Consider the following 25,593-nt stretch of genomic DNA (forward strand, 5'->3'; position numbering starts at 1 on the left):
TATGAGCTGAGCTCTCAGCTCTTGTTTATACAGCTTAGTGTTTGAAATACAGTCAGTCAAACAGGTACCCAAAACTATCAGAAGTCAAATGGTATCTTAAACTATTCAATACTCCCAAACTATCCAAAAATGTTCTTTAAATATTAGAAGTAAAGTCTTTGAGCGAACTTTTCTCTTGTGATGTCGGCCTGAAGAACTTTCAAAATATTATTTTATTTGCGTTTTCTTTTCATTTTTCGCACTCTCCCTATCTCACGTAAACAAATGACATTTTTTTTTTTTTTACTTTAGCATCTAATTGATTCCATTTTTTTCCAAATTGATAAAAAGACAATATACTTATGTGAAACATAGAAGCCAAATAATGACCTACATAAATACACAACCAAAGCCAATACGATGAGATATAAAACAATAAAGAATAAAATGAATAAACATGTCAAAAAAACATGTCAAAGAATAAAATACTAAATAATGTTCTTAAATTAAAATATTTATACTAAAACATATTAACATATTAAAACATTATTTATACTAAAACATAAAAGCCAAATACTGAGCTACCTGACCTACATAAATATGTAGCTAAAGTCAATACGATAAGATAACGCAGCATGTAAACACAAAAAAAAAAAAAAAACAGTAAGAAATGTAGTGGCTTAACCTACAGAAAATATGCCATTTTTTGCAAAATTGTCCGATCCTTCCCTTAAACGGTGGAACAGCTGGTCTGTGGAAGGTGTGTGAAAATTGATCGAAATACCAGCTTCAACCTAAAGAAAAAAACGGCGGTAATACTACTAATACTACGGATAACTCACTGCAGCATAAAGCCACCTGAGGCCAACACAGCTACGCACGCTCCTCCTCGAACCCGATCTATTCAAAGCCTCCCTCTTTGCATCCTCCGAGGAAGTTCCTATTTCCTTTAAATCTTTATTTATGACACTCTCCCACCCCTGACGAGAACGACCTGCTTTCCATTTAGCCCTAGATGATTGACCGAAAAAGACAATCTTCGGCAATCTGTTATCCTTGATCCGCAGAACGTGGCCTAGCCATCTCAACCTTTCTTTCATTATAGCCCTAGAAAGTGGGATTGAACTACATTTTTCGTACAGCCTACTGTTTGAAATACAGTCAGTCAGCCGGGTACCCAGAACAATCCGTAGGCAGTTTGTCTGGCAAGAATCTAGTAAATTTTCATCCACTTTTCGGAGGAGTCATGCTTCAGAGCCATATTTGGCCACTATCATCACTGTACCTTCCAATATTCTAATCTTGGTTTGCAGACTTATCTTCCTATTCTTCCGAACTTTTTTTTAACTGTGAAAAAGCACCCTTAGCCATGGCTATTCTACTTTTAACATCTTCACTGCTCCCACCGTCTTTAATAATAATTCTATCAAGTCAAGTGAAGCTGCCCATCTGATCAATCTTTTCGTTTCCCAACGTCATCTTTTCGTCTTCACTTATTCCTAGCCTTAGTGACTTAGTCTTCCTAACATTAATTTTCAAACCTATTCTAGCACCCTGAACTCACAAAACCTCTAAAAGTTCATTCATTTTGCTCACACTTTCTTCTAATATGCTTAAGTCGTTAGCATAGTCTAAGACCAGGGAGTTTTTCCTCTCCATTTGATTCTGTGGTCTCCCATTGCCTTTCCTGTGCTCCTTAAGACAAAGTCCATCAAAATAATCCATATAAAGGGGGATAGAACACAGCCCTGCTTAACTCCTGATTTAATACAAAACCAGCTGCTAACCTCATTTCCTACCTTAACAGCAGCAGTATTATTCTCTTACATAGCATTAATCACTTTAATACAGAAATACAAATATAACACTTAAATTGAAAACATTTATAGTTCTTCAGAACAGCAAAACATGAATTTTATTTAAAAATTAAGTACCTCGGTAACAACTCATTGTTCTTCAACAGTATATTTCTGAGTGATACCCTCCCCCCCCCCAAAAAAAAAAAAGGAAAATGTCACTATTTAGATATTAAACACAAAATATGATGAAAAGATTAATTTTTTAACATTAAATTACATACTATTACATACATTAGCTAATAGATATTTGACATGTCCCAGGTGCCACAAGAATCTTTCTTTTTTTAAATTATTTTAACGATCCGGGTTCATATTTATGCAACATATTAGTCAAGATGGTCTTCATTCTCATCAGACAAATTGCAAATGAAATTTGGTTAATAGACTTTTGGACACACAGTCAAGTATACAGGGTTATCAATGGGCCTGCAATATTCAAAGAAGTACCCCAGGATCATTCCCCCATCCATACCAAACAAAAGAAGGTCGATCAGGACTAAAACATCAAGGGGATTACATTTGTTCTTAGAGCTTTAACCAAACTTAAATATAGTAGGTTTAAATATATGGTAAACTGTATTGTAGCACTCATAGCGGAAACAGAGGTGGGCCCGCAGGTATCTCGTATAGTGGCAGTTCTGGTCTCTCTTGCGCCCGGGGCAAAATCTTTATTAGCACCCCCCTGTCTCTCGAAAATTTTCAGGCCGCATCTTAACAAAATTTCAATTATTAAACAAAAATGTATTCGTTAAAAAAATTTATTAATTTAATTCTGATGTTTTATATTTTATTTGGAAAAATATATAGGAAAAATGAAAATTTCGGATACAATTTGCTTATACTTACTGACATCTCCGCTCTCTACTTTACTTTAGTAACAAAAAATTTCAAAATTACAAATTGGCTATAAATGTTAGATGTATTATTTGAGATTTTGCACCCTAAATTCTCTCTGCCCGGGGCAAGTGCCTCCTTTGCCCTCCCCCAAAAACCGTCTCTGATCTGTTACAGAGGGTAGCTGTTGGTTTTCCGTTTGTTATTCCATTTTCTTCTTATGCCGGACACGACTAGGTACACGTTTATTCGGTAAGTTTTCACTATTATTAATCTCATTTTGGGTCATTAGTTTATTCCTATTTTTCCTATCAACAGTAAGTCATTTTCAAAATTAGAGTAACTGCAATGAAAAAAAACTTACATTGACTAGATTCCATTCTCTGTGATACAAAGTTCTGATTTCCTCATATGCATCAATTCCGCTTATTCTATCCGGAACATTGTATTCAAATCCAAATCTCTTGTTTTTTCCCTCCAGCTCAAATGCCACATTTATCAAATCAACTGATTCGTCTTGAGGTAAGCACCTATGGACTAAAGCAGCCAGAATAGTGGAATCTAAACCTCCAGAAAATAAAATGGCAATCTTTGCATGGTTGCAATTTACTTCCACTGCTTGTGCGACACATGTACGGCAGAACCGAGGTAGATTTGTCACACGCCTTTTTACAGATTTCAACAAAAGGGTTTCAAGGTCATCAATTATCCCGTAATTCAATTTGACATAGTCTTCTATAGAGTTAATAGACTGAATATGGATTGGCAAGGTCATGTTCAACTGATTTAAAGAAAAGTGAATTTGATCACATATTTTCAATTTACCTAATGCTTCAGTATTCAAGGTGCTCCATGGATGTAGGGATACTTCGAACTTTAGCAAGTCCAGTTCAAATACTCCAAAAGATGGTACTTCTGTCAAATAACGCTCAGCTCCGCAGGAACAGATTGTACACCCTTTTTCAATAGAAACCTCATCTAAGGTCCACAGTAGACTGTGACGTCCAAAATGATCTTTACCAAAATAAACCTTCTGGGCGGATTTCTTGTAGTAAACAAAGCACCAGGGGCCTTTTACTTTACTAATTAGATCCAATAGAAAATCACTATCATTTTCAAAAATGTTATCTGAGATCCATTTTGTATCACTGATACCTTCCTAAAAAGAGATTCAAAATAAATCAAACGGTTTGTGGTAACAAACTGTAGTAAGGAGCAACCCGGCTCACTAGTAACCGAAACTCTAAAAAATAGAATTTTGATACCAATAGTTACATCAAAAAAATTGCATTTTAATGCTGATTTTAAATATATAACTTTCATCAATATTAGCTACGAGCCTGAGAAAATTTGCCTCATTTTAGAAAAAAAGGGAAAAACAACCCAAAAATGTGGAATTTCGCATTTTTGCCAGAACACAAATCACGGAAGCGTGTTTATTTGTTTTTTTGTTTTTTTCCCCTGGGGTGATCGTATCGACCCAGTGGTACTAGAATGTCGCGAGAGGGCTCATTCTAACGGAAATTAAAAGTTCTAGTGCCCTTTTTAAGTGACCAAAAAAATTGGAGGGCACCTAGACCCCCTCTCACGCTTATTTTTTCCCCAAAGTCATAGGATCAAAATTCTGAGAAAGCCATTTTATTCACCATAGTCGAAAAACCTAATAACTATGTCTTTGGGGACAACTTACTCCCCCGCAGTCCCCGTGGGAGGGGTTGCAATTTACAAACTTTGACCTGTGTTTACATATAGTAATGGTTACTGGGATGTGTACGGACGTTTTCAGGCGGATTTTTGTTTGTTTGTTTGAGAGGTAGAGTTGAGGTTGGGGGGGGGGGTTACGTGGGAGGATCTTTTCATGGAAACAATTTTCATGGGCGAAGAGACTTTCAGTGAAGGGGACGCAGGATTTTTTAGCATTATTTAAAAAAATGAAAAAATAAATATGAAAAGTTTTTTTCTACTGAAAATGAGGAGCAGCATTAAAACTTAAAACGAGTAGAAATTATTACCCATATGAGGGGTTTACCTCCTCATAATATCTCGATCTTTACACTAAAGTATTTTTAGTAATTTCAACTATTTATTCTACGGCCTTTGTGATTCAAGGGTCATTCTTAAGGAATTGGGACAGAATTTAAGCTTTAGTGTAAAGAGTGAGGTATTGACGAGGGGTGAATCTTCTCATATACACAATAAAAACATACGAATATAGAAGTTCGTTACGTAAGTTGATTCGCAAATTACGTATATTTTTTACTAATGAAAATGTTCGTAAAAAAATTAAAAGTTCTAGTTGCCTTTTTAAGTAATCAGAAAATTGGAGGGCAACTAGGCTTCCTCCCTCGCTCCTTTTTTCTCAAAATATTCCGATTAAAACTACGAGAAAGCCATTTAGCCAAAAAAAAAATAATATACAAATCTCGTTTTAATTATTTATGTGCAGAGAGCCAAGATCAAAACATGCACTAATTAAAAACGTCCATAAATTAAATAAAAAAATAAGTATTTTAAATGAAAGTAAGGAGCGACATTAAAACTTAAAACGAACAGAAATTACTCCGTATATGAAAGGGGCTTTTCCTCCTCAACGCCTCGCTCTTTACGCCAAAGTTTGACTCTTTCTCTTCTTAAAACAGTAAAAAGTTTTAGCGTAAAGAGCGAGGCGTTGAGGAGGAAAAGCCCCTTTCATATACGGAGTAATTTCTGTTCGTTTTAAGTTTTAATGTCGCTCCTTACTTTCATTTAAGAAACTTGTTTTTTTCATTTAATTTCAAAAGGATAAGCTAATAATCGTTTAGTTCCTATGGATTTCAAGGGATAGAGAAGGGCAAAGGCTATAGATAACAAAAGTGGAGCCGATTTGGGTCAAAGCTCATAATTACAAAAAAACATAATTACATAATTACCATAATTACGAAAAAAATTAAATAGAAATCTGAGTTCTTCCATGATAGAATTCAGCATCAAACTTCTTTTAAAAATTTTAGGGGACAACCGGGTTTGAACCGGTGACCTCTCGATCTGCAGTCGAATGCTCTACCACTGAGCTATGTCCCCATGTTATAATTAAAGAAAAATACACGTGTTATTGTATATACAACTCGTGTAGAATAAAAGCCCAGTGACTAGAAATGACGACTTCTCTTATTCTAAAAAACAAAACAAGAGAGTAAAATTGCAGTTGAAAACATGGTAAAATTTTACTTTAGCTACTTTTGGCAATCTTGTAGTAGGGATAGGCTAGGAAAATGGAACTTTCAGGGATGGGTCTACATCCTAAAGTATATCCTGGGAAGGTATTTTGAAGCACCTACCTTCTCCCTCTAGAGGGTCCTGGGTAAATTTACAGCAAACAGTATAACTGGCTTTCGTATAAAGTGAATACACCACTCGACGCCTTTTTTTATGCTCTTTACAAATATAATAATCGCTTCTACCAGAAATTCAGATTTAAACACTTTTTTAGCTCATTTTCTTATCGCTTATCGCTCACTTTCCTTAAAATAATACTACGTTTTCTCAGCGCCATCTTCTCCATCGAAAAAATAATGCTACATTTTCTCAGTGCTAAAATTATTTATAACACGGTTAGTTTAGGTTAGGTTAGGTTAAAAAGTGCTTAAATCTGAATTTCCGGTAGAAGCGATTATTATATTCATAAAGAGTACCAATACCTCTCAACACTATTGCCTCTAGTGGCGACTAAAGGGTCCTAATGTTCATATCCTACAATTTTACCGAACTAAAACACAGTTGAATTCAATAATAGTTGACAAAACATTTAGCACTCAGTTTGGATTAAACTGTCATTAATCACAAAAATCCGAAATTTGGGTTACGTGAAACAGGATAGTTGTTTGAAAAAAAAAATAAATCGCGATTCCATTTTTCAGATTCTGACAATTTGTGGTATTAGGAATTATTTTCTAATAATCTATACCGAACCGTCTCCAAATTTACCAAGATTTATTGTGAAATAGGGACGGCTTGAAAACCAATCTCTTGTTGGTGAACAAATGATACATTCACAAATGATACATTCACTGGCACGTGTGTCTTATAGCCACCACACTCAAGTTCTGTCGAGAATTGATGCTTGGTTAATGCTTATGAAATAACCGGTTTTTCAGACCATGATGATGATTGATAATTTTTATTAAGTGATTAAACCTTACAACTATTTCACAGCTAAATGTCTACAAACTAACACTACAAAGAAAGAAAAGGAGAAAAAACTAGAATAAATGACACTAAAAAAATGCTACAATCAGGTATAAATATCAAATATTATCAAACCAGTCTTATAGTTGAATAAAAAAACCTGTTCAAACATTTCCTTAATACTATATCAGAAATTACTGAACTAGGACAAAATAAGAAATTAATCCCTAAAGAAAGGAGTTCTAGTTCCATACCAAAACGTGTAAGAAATAAACAGGACAAGCAAACAGGAAGTGGCTATAAGTTTTACTTTCACCACAAATGCACTCTCCGCTTCTAGCTTTTCGGATTTTATTTAAGAAATAATTTAACCGACAATGTCCTGTTATAATTTGCGTTAGCTGGTGTGTAATATTCATTTTAGAAGCAGCTATTAAATGGTCTTTTGATGGAAAGAATTGCATTGACCATAAACTCACTCTAATAGTGAAACCTTGATACCACTTTTCACAAAAGAGAAATTCTCAGTTTACATCTATCTAAGGGAAAAAGAGGTGAGCTATCATCTGATTGAACATCCAAAATTTTGGCAGGCGTATCAGGGACTGGACCATATTAAATTAGAAATAGTCGTTTTCCCGATTTGACCATCTAGGGGGGAGTGGGGGGTCAGTTAATTCGGAAAAAATAGAAAAAATGAATAATTTCTAACTTACGAACGGCAGATCAGACCTTAATGAAATTTGATGTTTGGCAGGATACCGTGTCTCAGAGCTATTATTTTAATCCTGACCAGATTTAGTGACATTGGGGGGGAGTTGGAGAGGGGAAACCTAAAATCTTGGAAAACACTTAGAGTGAAGGGATCAGGATGAAACTTGGTGGGAAAAATAAGCACAAGCCCTAGATACATGATTGACCTAACCGGAACAGATCCGCTCTCTTTGGGGTAGTTAGGGGGGGGGGGGGGTAATTCTGAAAAATTAGAAAAAATGAGGTATTTTTAACTTACGAACGGGTGATCGGATCTCAATGAAATTTGATATTTAGAAGGTTATTGTGTCTCAAAGCTCTTATTTAAAATCCCGACCGGATCTGGTGACATTGGGGGAGTTTGGGGAGAGGAACCTAAAATCATGAAAACGCTTATATTGGAGGGATCGGGTAAAAAAATGACGTATTTTTAACTTACGAAGGAGTGATCGGATCTTCATGAAACTTCATATTTAGAAGGATCTCGTAACTCAGATCTCTTTTTTCAAATCTCAACTGGATCCAGCGTTATTGGGGGGGGGGGGCAGTTGGGGGACTGGAAATCTTAGAAAATACTTAGAGAGGAGAGATCAGGATGAAACTGGATGGGAAGAATAAAAACCTGTCTAAGATACGTGACTGACATAACCGGACCGGATCTGCTCTCTTTGGTGGAGCTGGGGGGGGGGGGTAATTTGGAAAAATAAGGTATTTGTAACTTACAAAAGGGTAATCAGATCTTAATGAAATTTGATATTTAGAAGGATCTTGTGCTTTAAAGCTCTAATTTTAGATTCCGACCAGATCCTGTGACATTGGGAGGAGTTGGAGGGGGAAACCCGAATTCTTGGAAAACGTGGAAATTGGGGTATTCTTATCTTACGATTAGGTGATCGGATCTTAATGAAACTTGATATATATAGAAGGATCTTATGTCTCTGATACTCCATTTTCGACTCGAATTGGATCCGGGGACATAGGGGGCTGGAGGAGGGAAACAGAAATCTTGGAAAACGCTTAGAGTGGAGAGATCGGGATGAAACTTGATGGGAAGAATAAACAGAAGTTCTAGGTACGTGACTGACATAATTGGAACGGATCCGTTCTCTTTGGAGGAGCTGGGGGGTGTTAATTTGAAAAAATTAGAAAAACTGAGGTATTTTTAACTTAAGAACGGGAGACCGGATCTTATTGAAATTTGATATTTAGAAGGAATTCATATCTCAGAGCTCTTATTTCAAATCCCGACCAGATCTGTTGACATTGGGGGGGGATTTAGAGGCGGAATTCTTGGAAAACGCTTGGAGTGGAGGAATCGGGATGAAGTTAGGTGGATGGAATAAGCAAATGTCCTTGACACGTGATTGACGTAACCGTACTGGATTCGCTCTCTTTGGGGGAGTTGGGGGGAGGGGTTCAGTGATTTGGCGAGTTTGGTACTTCTGGACGTGCTAGGACGATGAAAATTGGTAGGCGTGTCAGGGAGCTGCACAAATTGACTTGATAAAGTCGTTTTCCCAAATTCGACCATCTGGGGGGCTAAAGGGAGAGGAAAAATTAGAAAAAATAAGGTATTTATAACTTACGAGTGCGTGATCGGATCTTAATGAATTTTGATATTTAGAAGGACATCGTGACTTAGAGCTCTTATTTTAAATCCTGACCGGCATTAAGCCTCTGATTTTCCTTTTAAATCAATCTATTGATTCTTGGAATTTTCTAGAGCTCATACCATATGAGCTCTTAGCTCTTGTTTGTTTAATGCTGCAATCCATACCGGGACTGCATATAAAATCATTCTTTCTATAACCGAGAGGTAATTTAAGAGCACGAGGTTTTAGCCCCCAAGTACATTTAGCTGCACACATCAATTTTTTAGAATATTGATTTGCAGAATTTATTCGGTTTCTAATATGTTCCGTCCTTAATAACTTCCTGTCTAAGGTAACTCCCAAATATTTAGCTTTTTCTTTTATTTCCATTCCATCAAACAGTTCGTGGTAACGAACTGTAATAAGGAGCGACCCGGCTCAATAGTAATCGAAACTCTAAAAAATGGAATTTTGATACCAATAGATAAATCAAAAGAATTGAATTTTAATGCTGATTTTAAATATATAAATTTCATCCAGATTAGTCTTACCCATCAAAAGTAAAAGTCATGCAATCTTAACGAAAATCACACCATCAGATTCTGCGTATCAGAGAACCTTATTGGAGAAGTTTCAAGCTCCTTTCTACAAAAATGTAGAATTTCGCATTTTTTTTGCCAGAAGACAATTCACGGATGCGTATTTATTTGTTTTTTTTTTTCAGGGGTGATCGTATCGACTCAGTGATCCTAGAATGTCTCAAGAGGGCTCATTCTAACGGAAATTAAAAGTTCTAGTGCCCTTTTTAAGTGACACAAAAAACTGGAGGTCACCTAGGCCCCTTCCCACGCTCATTTTCCCCCAAATTCACCGGATCAAAATTCTGAGATAGCCATTTTATTCACCATAGTCGAAAAACCTAAAACTATGTCTTTGGAGACTACTTACTCTCCCGCAGTCCCCGTGGGAGGGGCTGCAAGTCACAAACTTTGACCTGTGTTTATGTATTTACATATAGTAATGGTTACTGGGAAGTGAACGCCCCGCTCTTTACGCTAAAGTTTTTTACTGTTTTAAAAAGTAGAGTTAAGAGAAAGAGTCAAACTTTAGCGCAAAGAGCGAGGCATTGAGGAGGAAAAGCCCCTTTCATATACGGAGTAATTTCTGTTCGTTTAAAGTTTTAATGTCGCTCCTTACTTTCATTAAAAAAAACTTCTTTTTTTATTTAATTACCATTGAAAACGTGGTCAGGTTTAGGAAATATTCGTTTACTAGTGAAAATACCTGCTTCTGTTTTCTTTGAATCAAAAACTAATTTATTATTACTCGCCCAACGATCAAAGATTCGAAAAACCTTAGATGTTGTAAACTCTAAATCAATTTTAGTCTTGTCCGCAATAATAACACATAGATCATCAGCATAAGCTTGTACGTGAGAACTATTGGGCAAATTTAAATCTAATAAGTCATTAATATTAATATTCCATAAAAATGGTGGTAATATTCCAACTTGTGGACAGGATTTCTCAATATTCAAAGAAAACTCATTATTATATGATACAATTCTGTCTGATAGATAGCTATGCAACAGCTTAATCATCCAAATTGGGCATCCGAGATCCTTTAATTTATTCACAGTGCCAAGCGTTGTTCACGTTGCTTGTTTTTTTTTTCAATATTTGTAACAAGATTATCTATAGCATCCAAAATACTACGGCCTTTCATGAACCCAAACTGATTTCTCGAGATCCAGTTCTTGAAGCCCAAGTCATCAAGTTTATACATGATCAAACGTTCTAAGACTTTCCCTACATTTGATAACAAGCTAATTGGACGGTACGACTGGGGATTGCCATTATTATTTTTACCGGTCTTTAGAATTAATATGACATTCGCCCTTTTCCGGGCTGACGGGAAATGCGTTTAAAATTTTTAATAGTGATGGTGTTATAACATTTATATTCATTTTAAAATTAGGCTAACAATAAAATCTGGACTGGGGACTTTTAAAGGACGCATGCGATTAATCACTTCGCTTAATTCTTCTTCCGTGATGGTAATTTCATCATTGTCAAGACGTCTGTAACTACGCTTCTTAATTTTGTGTGATATTCGGTATCAATACTTACATCATCTTTTCTAAACCACTTATAGAAAAGTACTTCGGCTGCCTCTTTAGTCGACGTTGTTATTGAGTCATCATCTTTAGTGACATGAATAGGCCTAATCGGAGGTTTATTTGATTTTATTATTTTATGAATAGTATTCCAAGGGTCCAATGTTCCTCTATTCTCACAAAATTTCCTCCAGTCACCAAGGTTTCGCTTTTAAAATTGATTTTTTTATAACGATTCCTTGTGTACTTCATGTTTTGGTCACTTCCCCGTGTTCTCAATATTTTATGAATTCGTAAGGCATGTCTATAGACTTTCCTTTTTGCAGATAAATCTGGATTCCACCATCTTGCATATTTTTTGGAATTAAGACCATGTTTTCGTGTTGGTATTGATTCTAACATTGCTTGTGTTATTAAATCCGCAAAATTATCTAAAGCTAAATCAATTTCATTTTTAGCAAAAAGCGGCATAGTATATACACTATTCTATTCAAGAGAATGAACTAAATTTATCCCAATTTGCCTTCCTGTAGTCAAATTTACAATCATTATGGTTATAACAAGTATCACAACCTATTTCAAACTTTAGTTTAAACAAAACATATAAGTGATCAGACATTGATAGATGATCAGAAAGGACGTCCCAATCTTCAACGAATGATAATAAGGAAGCACTGCCTGCGGTAACGTCGGGGCTAGGGTTGCCACTTATGCCACATGTACTTTTACTGGGGTTATTTAACACTACTAGGTTTTTACTAGCTAAAAAATCCACTAATTCTTTACCACGCATGTCTGTAACTGTTCTTTGGGACCATAATGGGCTTCTAGCATTAAAATCACCACCTATAACTAAGCGAGATATATTTTTCACATTGTCTAGGATATTCAACTGGTAAGCTAAGGAACTCACTGACGGAGGGCAATATAAAGAGGACACTGTAATTGTTCTACTCTTGAGGTACAGAGACACAATAACCAACTCATTTCTAGAATCTTCATGATGAATATCAGCTTTTTTTATTGCTGCACTATAAAACCTCTTGTCAGGATCAAATTTAGAAAAGCTACTTTGATAGCTTTAAATACTTGCGGATTTACTCACATAGGGTTCTTGTAGAAGTACTACATCAGGTATATAATCATCTAGGGTCTTTTCTAATGTTGCCATTGCACTATAAGAATGTTGCAAGTTGACTTGAAGGAACTTTAAACCACTCTTTGAATAAAATTATTCATAAGAATATTCAATACGATTTTGCATTAAATCCTTTATTTTTCTTGCGGTAGGGCATTTATTTATGTCGTACGAGGTATGTCCAGTTCCTGTAAGTCCTTTTGACTGACATGGTCGGCAGGAGGGTCGAGAAGATGTGCAAGACATATTATTCATGTTCTCCAGAGCAATACGGACAAAGGGTAACTCCTCTGCAATCACTGCTTTTGTGTCCGTACAAAAAGCATTTGTTGCATCTTAATAGGTAGATAAAATCTTCACATTTGTGCAACATGAGCCCTAATTTCAGACCACGGTGGTCAATAATACATTTACGCATCTTTGGGGAGACTTCAACAACAGTATGAGTTTTATTTTCTCCTTTGTGAATAATTGTCACTATTTTGAATGCTTCTCCTTTAACTGCTAATTTTGACACATCTAAATTGTGATTCAAAAGGGATTCTCGTAGGTGTTCTTTTTCATTTGTCCTAGGGATATTTTTAAAAACCATTCTAGGATTTTTTTTTGGTAGTGTTTGGGGTATAATTTGTCAAATCTGATTTTTCGCAAAAAAATCTTCTCGGGATGAGCCCTCTAGGTCAGGACCCTCTAGAGGGAGAAGGGGTGGAGATAGGTACTTCAAATACCTTCCCGGGATATACTTTAGCGTGTAGATCCATCCCTGAAAGTTCTATTTTCCTAACCTATCCCCATTACAAGATTGCCAAAAGCAGCTAAACTAAAATTTTACCATGTTGTAAACCGCGAATTTACTCTCTTGCTTTGTCGATTAGCATAAGAGAAGTCGTCACTGGGCTTTTATCCTACATGAGTTGTACAATATTCAATAATATGTATTTTATTCTTTAACTATTACAAGGGGACATAGCTCAGTGGTAGAGCATTCGACTGCAGATCGAGAGGTCACCGGTTCAAACCCGGTTGTCCCCTAAACTTTTGAAAAGAAATGTGACACTGAATTTGACAGAAAAATTTCCTTTTAATATAGAAATGAGAATGGCATAGAAATTTCCACAAATCCACTTAGTATAAAACACAATTTTGTATACTTCAAGAAAAGGAACAAAAGCTAAAGGTTTTAGAAGTCAAAAGAAGGTTAAATATCCATTAAATAAAAAATCATCTCTGAAACTTAGTATATAATCCAAAAATGTCACGGATTCAGGGCGCCTCAGCCATCCTAAGAGGGACTTCAAACTTACAATTGATATTTGTTTAAGGAAAAGAGAGTGACACTTTTTGTTAGGGATTCATACCACCTTTAAGGAGACATTGGGGGAAAATGCTAAAATGTCATTTAACAACTTCAATATAATGTTTCTTCGTTGTAAAATGACCAATCAAAGATTATTTGTATTCAAATTAGGACTTGGGGATGAAACAAGAGCAAGTAGGTTAAACATTCATTCACTAATATATTGCTACTTAAAACGTTTTACATAATAAAAACAATGTTACTTGTCAATTATTCATAAAACACCACAAATTTGGATCTGCAATATCAGACAATAACCGGTTTATTGCAGTCTGTACTCAGAGAGAATTTGCTTCGGTTCAGTGGAAAATTACACTGTGCTTACTTACTTTGACTTAAGTCTCCTGCTGGGCACTGCTCGGCGTAGAGAGTGACGTCGGCCTCCTCCATCCACATCGGTCCATGGCGAGAATTTCCTCTTCGCCCTGTCTGATGTTTGCCATCGTCAAGAACTCGGACAGGCTGTCGGACCAACGTTTCTTCGGTCGGCCGCGAGGTCGCTTCCAACCGACTTTGATAGGGTCGAAGTCGTAGATCGTCTTTGCGGGTAGATCTGGTGGCATTCGATGCAGGTGCCCGAATCAAAAATTACACTGTAGTTATATTTTAATTAAATTTTTAGTTGGTATTTTGGTTAGGCTAGGTTACACTTTGCATACAGGCCCGTCCCCCCTAATGTGCAAACATGCAACCCAAATTATATATATCCTTTCTATCTCCCAAGTATGTAAGTCGCTTCAACCAATGTATCTGTAAATTGAATCAACTTGGGTGTTTTCTGAATAATGGAAAAGTACCAAAAATCTTTCTGATTTTCAGTGGATAAGGGGCACAATGCCCTCCCCTCCAGGCAACAATGGGACGAAGTTTCAATTTCCACTATAATCTATCTATATGTTCAGAACTCTTCTTTTCGTCATTTTTGTCAGTACTCGCCTTCAAGGTTCCGTTCTTCTTCTTCTTCCTTTCAGGTTCCTTCTTCTTCTTCCGAAAAACAACATCTGAAATCTATAATAGACTCCTTTCGGCTTCTAGGAGGTTTCTTGTAAATACACAATTATTGCATCGAAAATCAATACAGCCATCATATAAACAAAAGGGCTCTTTTTTTGCCGTCAACATCAGCATAATCATTATATATAATTTTTTTTATACAATTCATGTATTACAATACAATTCCACGTATTTAATATTTCATTGGATGGTATTGGAAAATTCATAGTTGACACCGTCCTGCTGGGGGACAGCATCCTCTAATACTTTATAAAACAGGAGCTTTTGACCATATCAATATTTTTCGTAACTTTTTCTTTGATATAATTTATAATTATCTAGTTTGCTACAAATTATCTAATTTTTCACATTTAAATCCTAAAATACAAAAAGTTCTGAATCAAAGCACGCGAGCAATGCTTCTTTCACAGTGTATGCAGACAAAGATTATTCTTGAAATTAGAGAGTCAAAAAGTAATTTACCAAAATATCTATTGAATAAAAAGTTAGTTGGAAACTTAAATACTAGATGAACAAATATTTCCGATGAAATTCATTAACAGACTATAATGACAGCACCAAAGACATAAATGAGGGTGACGAATATGCTCCACTATACAATCGGCAATTTTCAAAGTATAACATACCAGTTTCGCCCCCCCCCCCAAACAAAGGGACTGGGACCACTAGTTTGAGAAACTGGACCAGCAAATTTGAAATTCAGAACAAATTTAGATTTAGACTTTTGGGGGTGGATAAACATAAACTTTGTTACTTTCCTGCCAGTTCTTAAGAGTTTTCAACGGAGACCCCTTTTAGACAGAACGACATTTACATAGCTCAACTACGCTTTAAATACAGGAAAGTTGGCACTGAAATTCTTTACCATACTCTTCTAAATAATTACATACATTTTTTTCAGTTTTGAATATTGAATACATAGATATAGTGAGTTAATTCGAAATTGTAACATACAATTGCATAAACAATTGCTTTCTGGAATTTCTTTAACATTTTAAAGAAAGCAGCCAAGTTATGCAAAATGTTCTTGCAGAAATCAGCGCAAAAATCAGTTACTGAATACCTCGGAAATTCTTATTCACCTAGATCAGGGCTTTCTTCTTTAATATTAACAACAAGACCTAAGAGCTCATATGGTACTTGTGACGAGGTCGGAAGAGCCAAGAGCTAAGAGCTCATATGGTATGAGCTCTAGCAAAATTCTAAGAATAAATAGATTGCTTTAAAAGGAAAATCAGAAGCTTAATGCCGGGCGGGATTTAAAATAAGAACTCTGAGTCACGAGGTCCTTCTAAATATCAAAATTCATTAAGATCCGATCACCCACTCCTAAGTTAAAAATACCTCAATTTTAATAATTTTTCCTCTCCCTTCAGCCACTCAGGTGGTCGAATCGAGGAGAACGACTTTATCAAGCCAATTTGTGCAGCTCCCTGACACGCCTACCAATTTTCATTGTCCTAGCACATCCAGAAGCACCAAACTCGCCAAAGCACTGAACCCCACCCCCCAAATCTCCCTTCAGCCACTCAGGTGGTCGAACCGAGGAGAACGACTTTATCAAGTCAATTTGTGCAGCTCCCTGACACGCCTACCAATTTTCATCGCCCTAGCACATCCAGAAGCACCAAACTCGCCAAAGCACTGAACCCCGCCCCCTGAATCTCCCTTCAGCCACTCAGGTGGTCGAACCGAGGAGAACGACTTTATCAAGTCAATTTGTGCAGCTCCCTGACACGCCTACCAATTTTCATCGTCCTAGCTTATCCAGAAGCACCAAACTCGCCAAAGCACTGAACCCCGCCCCCTAACTCCACCAAAGAGAGCGGATCCAGTCCGGTTATTTCAATCACGTATCTACGACATTTATAAGCGTTCTCCAAGATTTCTAGTTCCCCCCTCCAACTCTCCCCAATGTCAACAGATCTGGTCGGGATTTGAAATAAGAGCTCTGAGACATGAGTTCCTTCTAAATATCAAATTTCACTAAGATTCGGTCACGCGTTCTTAAGTTAAAATACCTCAAATTTTCTAATTTTTCCAAATTAACAACCCCAAACTCCCCCAAAGAGAACAGATCCGTTCTGATTATGTCAATTTCGTATCTATAATTTGTGCTTATTCTTACCATCAATTTTCATCCCAATCTCTCTACTCTAAGAGTTTTCTAAGATTTCCGGCTTCCAAGATTTCTGGTTCTCCCCCCCCCCAACCCTCTATGTCCCCGGATCCGATTTGAATTGAAAATGAAGCATCAGAGACATAAGATCCTTCTATATATATCAAGTTTCATTAAGATCCGATCTCCTAATCGTAAGATAAGAATACCCCAATTTCCACGTTTTCCAAGAATTCGGGTTTCCCCCTCCAACTTCCCCTAATGTCACCGTATCTGGTCGGGATTTAAAATGAGAGTTCTGAAGCACAAAATCCTTCTAAATATCAAATTTCACTAAGATCTGATCACCCGTTCGTAAGCAAAAATACCTCAATTTTTCTAATTTTTCCGATTTAACCGCCCCTCCACTTCCCCTCAGATGGTCGAATCGGCGAAACGACAACTTTTAATTTAATCTGGTCTGGTTCCTGATACGCCTGCCAAATTTCACCGTCCTAGCTTACCTGGAAGTGCCTTAAGTAGCAAAACCGGGACAGACAGACAGACCCACAGGCCGACAGAATTTGCGATCGCTATATATCACTTGGTAGATACCAAGTGCCGTAAAAAACGACAGTCTAACCTTCATAGGTTTGGCTGAAAACAGTTTTATACTTTTGAAAACAGTTTACACTTACTGTGTAATCGCGTAATAAAATGTTTAATTAAGTTACCAATATTGACATTAATAGTATTGCTGGAGTCATTCAGCCTACCAAATCAAGCAGTTCCTTCTTCTGTCTTCCACTTCTATTCTATCTTCTGCATACATGCCCATATCCCTACCTGATCAGAGCACTCTATGTTCAGAATGGTCGATGGCCGAGCCGCATCATAGTCACATCTGTCAATAAAATCAAAGTTACGCACGACTAAAGCGCCAATTATGATTACCATTTGTAATTTCTCAAGTCGAACATTGTATAACTTTCAAGCATAATATCCTTGACTGACCAATCAGACTCAAGGTTTTAGTGTTGGTGCAAACTCTTTAAATTAATTTCTTTCAATTTTAATTATTCGCTTTTTATATACAAGTGTGACGCTAAAATCAAGAAAAACGCTATGCATTTCATGAAATTTGGCTTTTTTCGACAGATGTGACTATGATATGGCTCGGGCATAACCCATAGCCAAAACCTGCATATCTATACAAAAAAAACATTTTTGCATTACTTATAAAAAGGAAATCCCATGAGAGTCCACAATCTTGTAGCATATGCTTCTCAAAAGTCTATAGAGGAAGGATGGTAAAGTTAGTGTTTCATACACAGTAAAATCAGAGAAGATGTTTTGATCTAATAAAGACAAATCGTAACATTTGGTATCAAATTGGACTGAAACTCTGATTGGTAAAATTAAGCTTAGGGTTCAATTTCTGCTACCGCAAGGCTGGACAACAGTTCTGCCGCTTCTTAAAAAGACCGAGCAACTGAAACATATTTTAAGACACATTATAATACATAAAAATGCCTCACCCTATATATACATATACGTATATATATATATATATATATATATATATATATATATATATATATATATATATATACTAGCTGTTGGGGTGGCGCTTCGCGCCACCCCAACACCTAGTTGGTGGGGACGCTTCGCGCCCCCCCCCAAGCCCCCCCGCGCGCGTAAGTCGTTACGCGCCATAATAGTTACGCGCCATTGTAGTTGTGTCCCTATGTCCCACCTGTGAATATAGATATATATATATATATATATATATATATATATATATATATATATATATATTTATATATATATATATATATATATATATATATATATATATATATATATATATATATATATATATATATATATGGTTTTAACTACGTAAAACTTGCGAATATACAACATTCTTTGCTGTCCCATTGTCTTTGCATATAAATAGATTGTCAGGTTTACCGACTCTTGAACATGCAACATATAATGGTCCATGGGAAAACAATCTGTATTCAGATCTATACCTCATGATTCTAATGATTGCCCTTGAGCTTTGTTGATGGTGATTGCTAATCGACCATTCCCTGTCCCGGTGTCCCGGTCGTCATTTATATCCCCCTGTTTCCCCCGGAGTCCCCGTTGTAGTTGTGTCCCTGTGTCCCGGTCGTCATTTATATTCCCTGTGTCCCGGTCGTCATTTGTATCCCGGTGTCCCGGTCTGTATATACATTCGTTTTTTAGTTTTATTTTTCTCCTTTATTTTTTTCCTTTTTTTTTTCTTTTTAGTTTATTTAGATTTTTAGATTTTTTAGTTTTTTTATTAGTTTTTAGTTTTTTTTTCTTTTTATTTTTTTTTGTAGTTTTTACCTTCTTTTTAGTTTTGTTAGTTTTTTTTTTTACTTATGTCCTGGTCGTCATTTATACTCCCTGTGTCCCGGTGCTTTGTTGATTGCTAATCGAACATTCCTTTTGTCCTGGTCGCTTTCTCTTTGAGTGTCGTCATTTATTTTTTTCTTTTTTAGTTCTTTTAGTTTTTTTTTAGTTTTTTAGATGAAAATTTTTTTTAGTTTTTTCCTTTTTTCCTTTTTAGTTTTTTATTGGTTTTTACCTTTATTTTAGCTTATTTTTCAGTTTTTTCCTTTTTTTTAGTTTTTAGTTTTTTTGTAGTTTTTGCCTTTTTTTAGTTTTTTTCAGTTTTTTTTTAGTTTTTTATTCGTTTTTTACCTTTATTTTAGCTTATTTTTCAGTTTTTTCCTTTTTTTAGTTTTTTTTTAGTTGTTAGTTTTTTTTTAGTTTTTTACCTTTTTTTAGTTTTTTAGTTTTTTTAGTTTTTTAGCTTTTTTATTTTTTTTATTAGTTTTTAGTTTTTTTTGTAGTTTTTGCCTTTTTTTTAGTTTTTTAGTTTTTTAGCTTTTTTATTAGTTTTTAGTTTTTTTTGTAGTTTTTGCCTTTTTTTAGTTTTTTTTTTTAGTTTTTTTGTAGTTTTTACCTTCTTTTTAGTTTTGTTAGTTTTTTTTTTTACTTATGTCCTGGTCGTCATTTATACTCCCTGTGTCCCGGTGCTTTATTGATTGCTAATCGAACATTCCTTTTGTCCTGGTCGCTTTCTCTTTGAGTGTCGTCATTTATTTTTTTCTTTTTTAGTTCTTTTAGTTTTTACCTTTTTTAGTTTTTTTTAGTTTTTTAGATGAAAATTTTTTTTAGTTTTTTCCTTTTTTTCTTTTTAGTTTTTTATTGGTTTTTACCTTTATTTTAGCTTATTTTTCAGTTTTTTCCTTTTTTTTAGTTTTTTTTATTTTTTATTTTTTTAGTTTTTTACCTTTTTTTAGTTTTTTTAGTTTTTTTAGTTTTTTAGCTTTTTTACTTTTTTTATTAGTTTTTAGTTTTTTTGTAGTTTTTGCCTTTTTTTAGTTTTTTCAGTTTTTTTTTAGTTTTTTATTGGTTTTTACCTTTATTTTAGCTTATTTTTCAGTTTTTTCCTTTTTTTTTTGTTTTTTTTAGTTTTTAGTTTTTTTAGTTTTTTACCTTTTTTAGTTTTTTTAGTTTTTTTAGTTTTTTAGCTTTTTTATTTTTTTTATTAGTTTTTAGTTTTTTTTTTTGTAGTTTTTGCCTTTTTTTAGTTTTTTTAGTTTTTTAGCTTTTTTATTTTTTTTATTAGTTTTTAGTGTTTTTTGTAGTTTTTGCCTTTTTTTAGTTTTTTCAGTTTTCAGTTTTGTCACCTGATCCAGTTTTTTCAGGTGACATCACCTGATCCACAGATCCACACACAGACAACTTATTTTTATATATATAGATATATCTATCTATATAAAAATAAGTTGTCTGTCTGTCTGTGGATGGATCAGGTGACGTCACCTGAAAAAACTGGATCAGGTGACGTCAAAACTGAAAAAACTAAAAAAAGGCAAAAACTACAAAAAAAACTAAAAACTAATAAAAAAAGTAAAAAAGCTAAAAAACTAAAAAAACTAAAAAAACTAAAAAAAGGTAAAAAACTTAAAAAAAATAAAAAATAAAAAAAAACTAAAAAAAAAGAAAAAACTGAAAAATAAGCTAAAATAAAGGTAAAAACCAATAAAAAACTAAAAAGAAAAAAAGGAAAAAACTAAAAAAAATTTTCATCTAAAAAACTAAAAAAAACTAAAAAAGGTAAAAACTAAAAGAACTAAAAAAGAAAAAAATAAATGACGAAACTCAAAGAGAAAGCGACCAGGACAAAAGGAATGTTCGATTAGCAATCAACAAAGCACCGGGACACAGGGAGTATAAATGACGACCAGGACATAAGTAAAAAAAAAACTATCTATATATATAAAAATAAGTTGTCTGTGGATCTGTGGATCGTGGATCAGGTGACGTCACCTGAAAAAACTGGATCAGGTGACGTCAAAACTGAAAAAACTAAAAAAAGGCAAAAACTACAAAAAAAAACTAAAAACTAATAAAAAAAGTAAAAAAGCTAAAAAACTAAAAAAACTAAAAAAACTAAAAAAAGGTAAAAAACTTAAAAAAAATAAAAAATAAAAAAAAACTAAAAAAAAGGAAAAAACTGAAAAATAAGCTAAAATAAAGGTAAAAACCAATAAAAAACTAAAAAGAAAAAAAGGAAAAAACTAAAAAAATTTTCATCTAAAAAACTAAAAAAAACTAAAAAAGGTAAAAACTAAAAGAACTAAAAAAGAAAAAAATAAATGACGAAAATCAAAGAGAAAGCGACCAGGACAAAAGGAATGTTCGATTAGCAATCAACAAAGCACCGGGACACAGGGAGTATAAATGACGACCAGGACATAAGTAAAAAAAAAAACTATCTATATATATAAAAATAAGTTGTCTGTGGATCTGTGGAGCGTGGATCAGGTGACGTCACCTGAAAAAAACTGGATCAGGTGACGTCAAAACTGAAAAAACTAAAAAAAGGCAAAACTACAAAAAAAAAACTAAAAACTAATAAAAAAAATAAAAAAGCTAAAAAACTAAAAAAACTAAAAAAAGGCAAAAACTACAAAAAAAACTAAAAACTAATAAAAAAGCTAAAAAACTAAAAAACTAAAAAAAAGGCAAAAACTACAAAAAAACTAAAAACTAATAAAAAAAATAAAAAAGCTAAAAAACTAAAAAAACTAAAAAAACTAAAAAAAGGTAAAAAACTAAAAAAACTAAAAACTAAAAAAAACTAAAAAAAAGGAAAAAACTGAAAAATAAGCTAAAATAAAGGTAAAAACCAATAAAAAACTAAAAAAAAAAACTGAAAAACTAAAAAAAGGCAAAAAACTACAAAAAAACTAAAAACTAATAAAAAAAGTAAAAAAGCTAAAAAACTAAAAAAACTAAAAAACTAAAAAAACTAAAAAAAGGTAAAAAACTAAAAAAATAAATAAATAAAAAAAAAACTAAAAAAAAAGGAAAAAACTGAAAAATAAGCTAACATAAAGGTAAAAACCAATAAAAAACTAAAAAGAAAAAAAGGAAAAAACTAAAAAAAATTTTCATCTAAAAAACTAAAAAAAAACTAAAAAAAGGTAAAAACTAAAAGAACTAAAAAAGAAAAAAATAAATGACGACACTCAAAGAGAAAGCGACCAGGACAAAAGGAATGTTCGATTAGCAATCAACAAAGCACCGGGACACAGGGAGTATAAATGACGACCAGGACATAAGTAAAAAAAAAAATTAAGAAAACTAAAAAGAAGGTAAAAACTACAAAAAAACTAAAAAGAAAAAAACTAAAAACTAATAAAAAAAACTAAAAAATCTAAAAATCTAAATAAACTAAAAAAGAAAAAAAAGGAAAAAAATAAAGGAGAAAAACAAAACTAAAAAACGAATGTATATACAGACCGGTACACCGGGGATACAAATGACGACCGGGACACAGGGAATATAAATGACGACCGGGACACAGGGACACAACTACAACGGGGACAACGGGGGAAACAGGGGGATATAAATGACGACCGGGACAAAAAAACTAAAAAGAAAAAAAAAACTAAAAACTTTATAAAAAACTAAAAAACCTAAAAATCTAAATAAGCTAAAAAAGAAAAAAAAGGAAAAAAATAAAGGAGAAAAACAAAACTAAAAAACGTATGTATATACAGACCGGGGACACCGGGATACAAATGACGACCGGGACACAGGGAATATAAATGACGACCGGGGACACAGGGACACAACTACAACGGGGACACCGGGGGAAACAGGGGGATGTAAATGACGACCGGGACACCGGACAGGGAATGGTCGATTAGCAATCACCATCAACAAAGCTCAAGGGCAATCATTAGAATCATGAGGTATAGATCTGAATACAGATTGTTTTCCCATGGACCATTATATGTTGCATGTTCAAGAGTCGGTAAACCTGACAATCTATTTATATGCAAAGACAATGGGACAGCAAAGAATGTTGTATATTCGCAAGTTTTACGTAGTTAAAACCATATATATATATATATATATATATATATACTATATATATATATAATATATATATATATATATCTATATTCACAGGTGGGACATAGGGACACAACTACAATGGCGCGTAACTATTATGGCGCGTAACGACTTACGCGCGCGGGGGGGCTTGGGGGGGGCGCGAAGCTGTTGGGGTGGCGCGAAGCGCCACCCCAACAGCAAGTATATATATATATATATATATGTGTGTGCATTTTGTCAGAAATCCCAGTAGCTACAACACTAAAGCATCATACCTCACTTGATAGCTCCCCAATATTGTATGCATCACCATTCCATAAAAAGACATCACCATTGTCCCCTTGAACTGGTTGTAGGGTGATTTTACTCCCTTGGAGCCAGAGAACAGATCCAAAAAATTCCATTGACCAATTTTCGTCCTTGACTACAACTGTTTTTGACCAGTTTGGGCCTCTTCTTTCAAGTAGGTCTATTGAAAGTGGAGTCTAAAATCACAATAAACTCAAATCAAATTTAGTTGATTATAAATGTAGAAAAAAAGCATGGTTGTAGCAACAGCTGCAGCCTAGTAAAGGGCAAGCTGCAGATCATAAGTTTAATAACACGTTTTAAAAATCTAACCAGTGACAGAACGTTATCGTTTAATGCTGATCGAAGAAAGGCGACTATTATTTGGGTCCATTTAAATAGCAGAAATTTATTCTAAAGAAACTTTCTGGCATTCCGAGAGAGCTATAAATCCCTCAAAACTGGTGAAAGATCAAAATGAAGATTGTGCCTTTGGAATCACCATAGTGATAAAATCCATAGAAGATAAAATCCTTGTTTCGAAGCTTTCAGCCCCTCCCCTTTTAAAACCTGAGAAGGTCATATTTTAGCCTACACATCACCAATGTGTCTTCTTCCCTTCTTTTTTTTGGCCAGCACTAGCAGGGCATTGGAACATTGTAGAGCTGTTTGAGGGCTCATTTGGAGGCTTGTATTGATATCTAATCGATTCTTATAGATTTGTCTCTATCAGCCATCAGCAAATCAATACAGCACCACAAATGGTACTTTTTGGCGAAATATTGGGTTGGAAAATCTGGAAAACATAAGATGTGTATGATTAAAAATATTCATGGCCAAAAACTCTTAACTGGGTGTATAAAATTCCTCCCTGTCTTGAATTCTCCCTCCCTCTTGGCTTAGTAAGTGAAAACTAAAAAATGTGTTCAATAAAAACAAATGTTTTTTTTACATGCTCAGGATTTACATGTGAGTTGCTATGCTGAGACTCATTTTGCAGTAAAGAAGGTACCAGCAAGGAATTAGATTTCATATAGGAAGCAAGATTTACAAAAAAATATGAAAAAGTTATGTTGAAAACAGCTGCCATCCTCTTGGCATCAACATATTTAGCAGTGACTGAGACACTGTAGATGCTGGTGATAGGTCAGTGAAGCCCCCCTAATTATATACTTCCTGTGCCTCTTTGGATAACTTTGCAAGAAACCATTGCTGCACTGATTCAAATATTTAAAAAAAATTAACTATGTTGAAATTTTATCCAGAATGAGGTTATCAAATCCCCCCAAAAAACACAAATAGTTTTGGAGGTACAAGGTAAATGGCAATGTCAAAACGATACTTCATGATTGTGCTGTCTCAACAGGGCTGAAAAGCAAAATGTTTACTATTTTTACTATCAAAAATTTGCTTTCTAGTCTTGCTATGGCACTGAGGTGAAGAAATTGATATTATTACTTTTTATGGCTGTCTGTTTGGGTTTTTTGTTTTTGTTTTTTGCAAAGCAGGGTGGCTATTACAAAATTGTTGTTTTTTAGGGGATTTGTATGATAGAAAGTAAATGTATGAGAAGTGCAAAAAATTATTATTTTAAGTTTTGGATTTGGTGGTGGCCACTTTACTGCCTATTTCTGTCTAATTAAAGCTCTGCATTATTTGACATATGACCTCCTCTGTTCATTCTAAAACACTAAAATAAAGGCCAAACTCTTTATAACTTTGATAAAAGTTTGTATAAGTATATACTTAAAACTAAGCATACGAGTCGAAATACTCCTTCCAAGGTTGGAATATTCATTTAAGAAAAATAAATTTTCGAAAAATTGTTTATAAAAGAAGGCAAATAATTATGTTTTTATTTTTTTTATCTAGCTGGTATAGATGGGTCTCTGCATTCTCAGTTTGAATTGGTGGAATGGCATCAATCTTTTTTTCAAACATTTACTAA

General features: G+C 34.3%; 1 protein-coding gene and 2 non-coding genes across 3 annotated transcripts in view; 1 reads left to right on the forward strand and 2 right to left on the reverse strand.

Moving 5' to 3' along the window:
* Positions 1 to 25,593, reverse strand: part of LOC136032808 (asparagine synthetase domain-containing protein 1-like) — a 35,501-nt gene that overhangs the window by 6,407 nt on the left and 3,501 nt on the right. The window contains exons 2-3 of the mRNA XM_065713203.1: positions 23,633 to 23,842; positions 3,037 to 3,831 (exon numbers count right to left, since the gene is read on the reverse strand). Coding sequence (XP_065569275.1) covers positions 3,037 to 3,831; positions 23,633 to 23,842 — 1,005 coding nt within the window. The remainder of the gene's footprint in view (positions 1 to 3,036; positions 3,832 to 23,632; positions 23,843 to 25,593) is intronic.
* Trnac-gca (transfer RNA cysteine (anticodon GCA)) lies at positions 5,661 to 5,732 on the reverse strand. Its single transcript has one exon. It is a non-coding gene; the product is annotated as a tRNA-Cys (tRNA).
* Positions 13,396 to 13,467, forward strand: Trnac-gca (transfer RNA cysteine (anticodon GCA)). The gene has a single exon. It is a non-coding gene; the product is annotated as a tRNA-Cys (tRNA).

This window comes from Artemia franciscana, chromosome 11 (genome assembly GCF_032884065.1).
Source record: "Artemia franciscana chromosome 11, ASM3288406v1, whole genome shotgun sequence".
Classification (NCBI taxonomy): Eukaryota; Metazoa; Arthropoda; class Branchiopoda; order Anostraca; family Artemiidae; genus Artemia; species Artemia franciscana.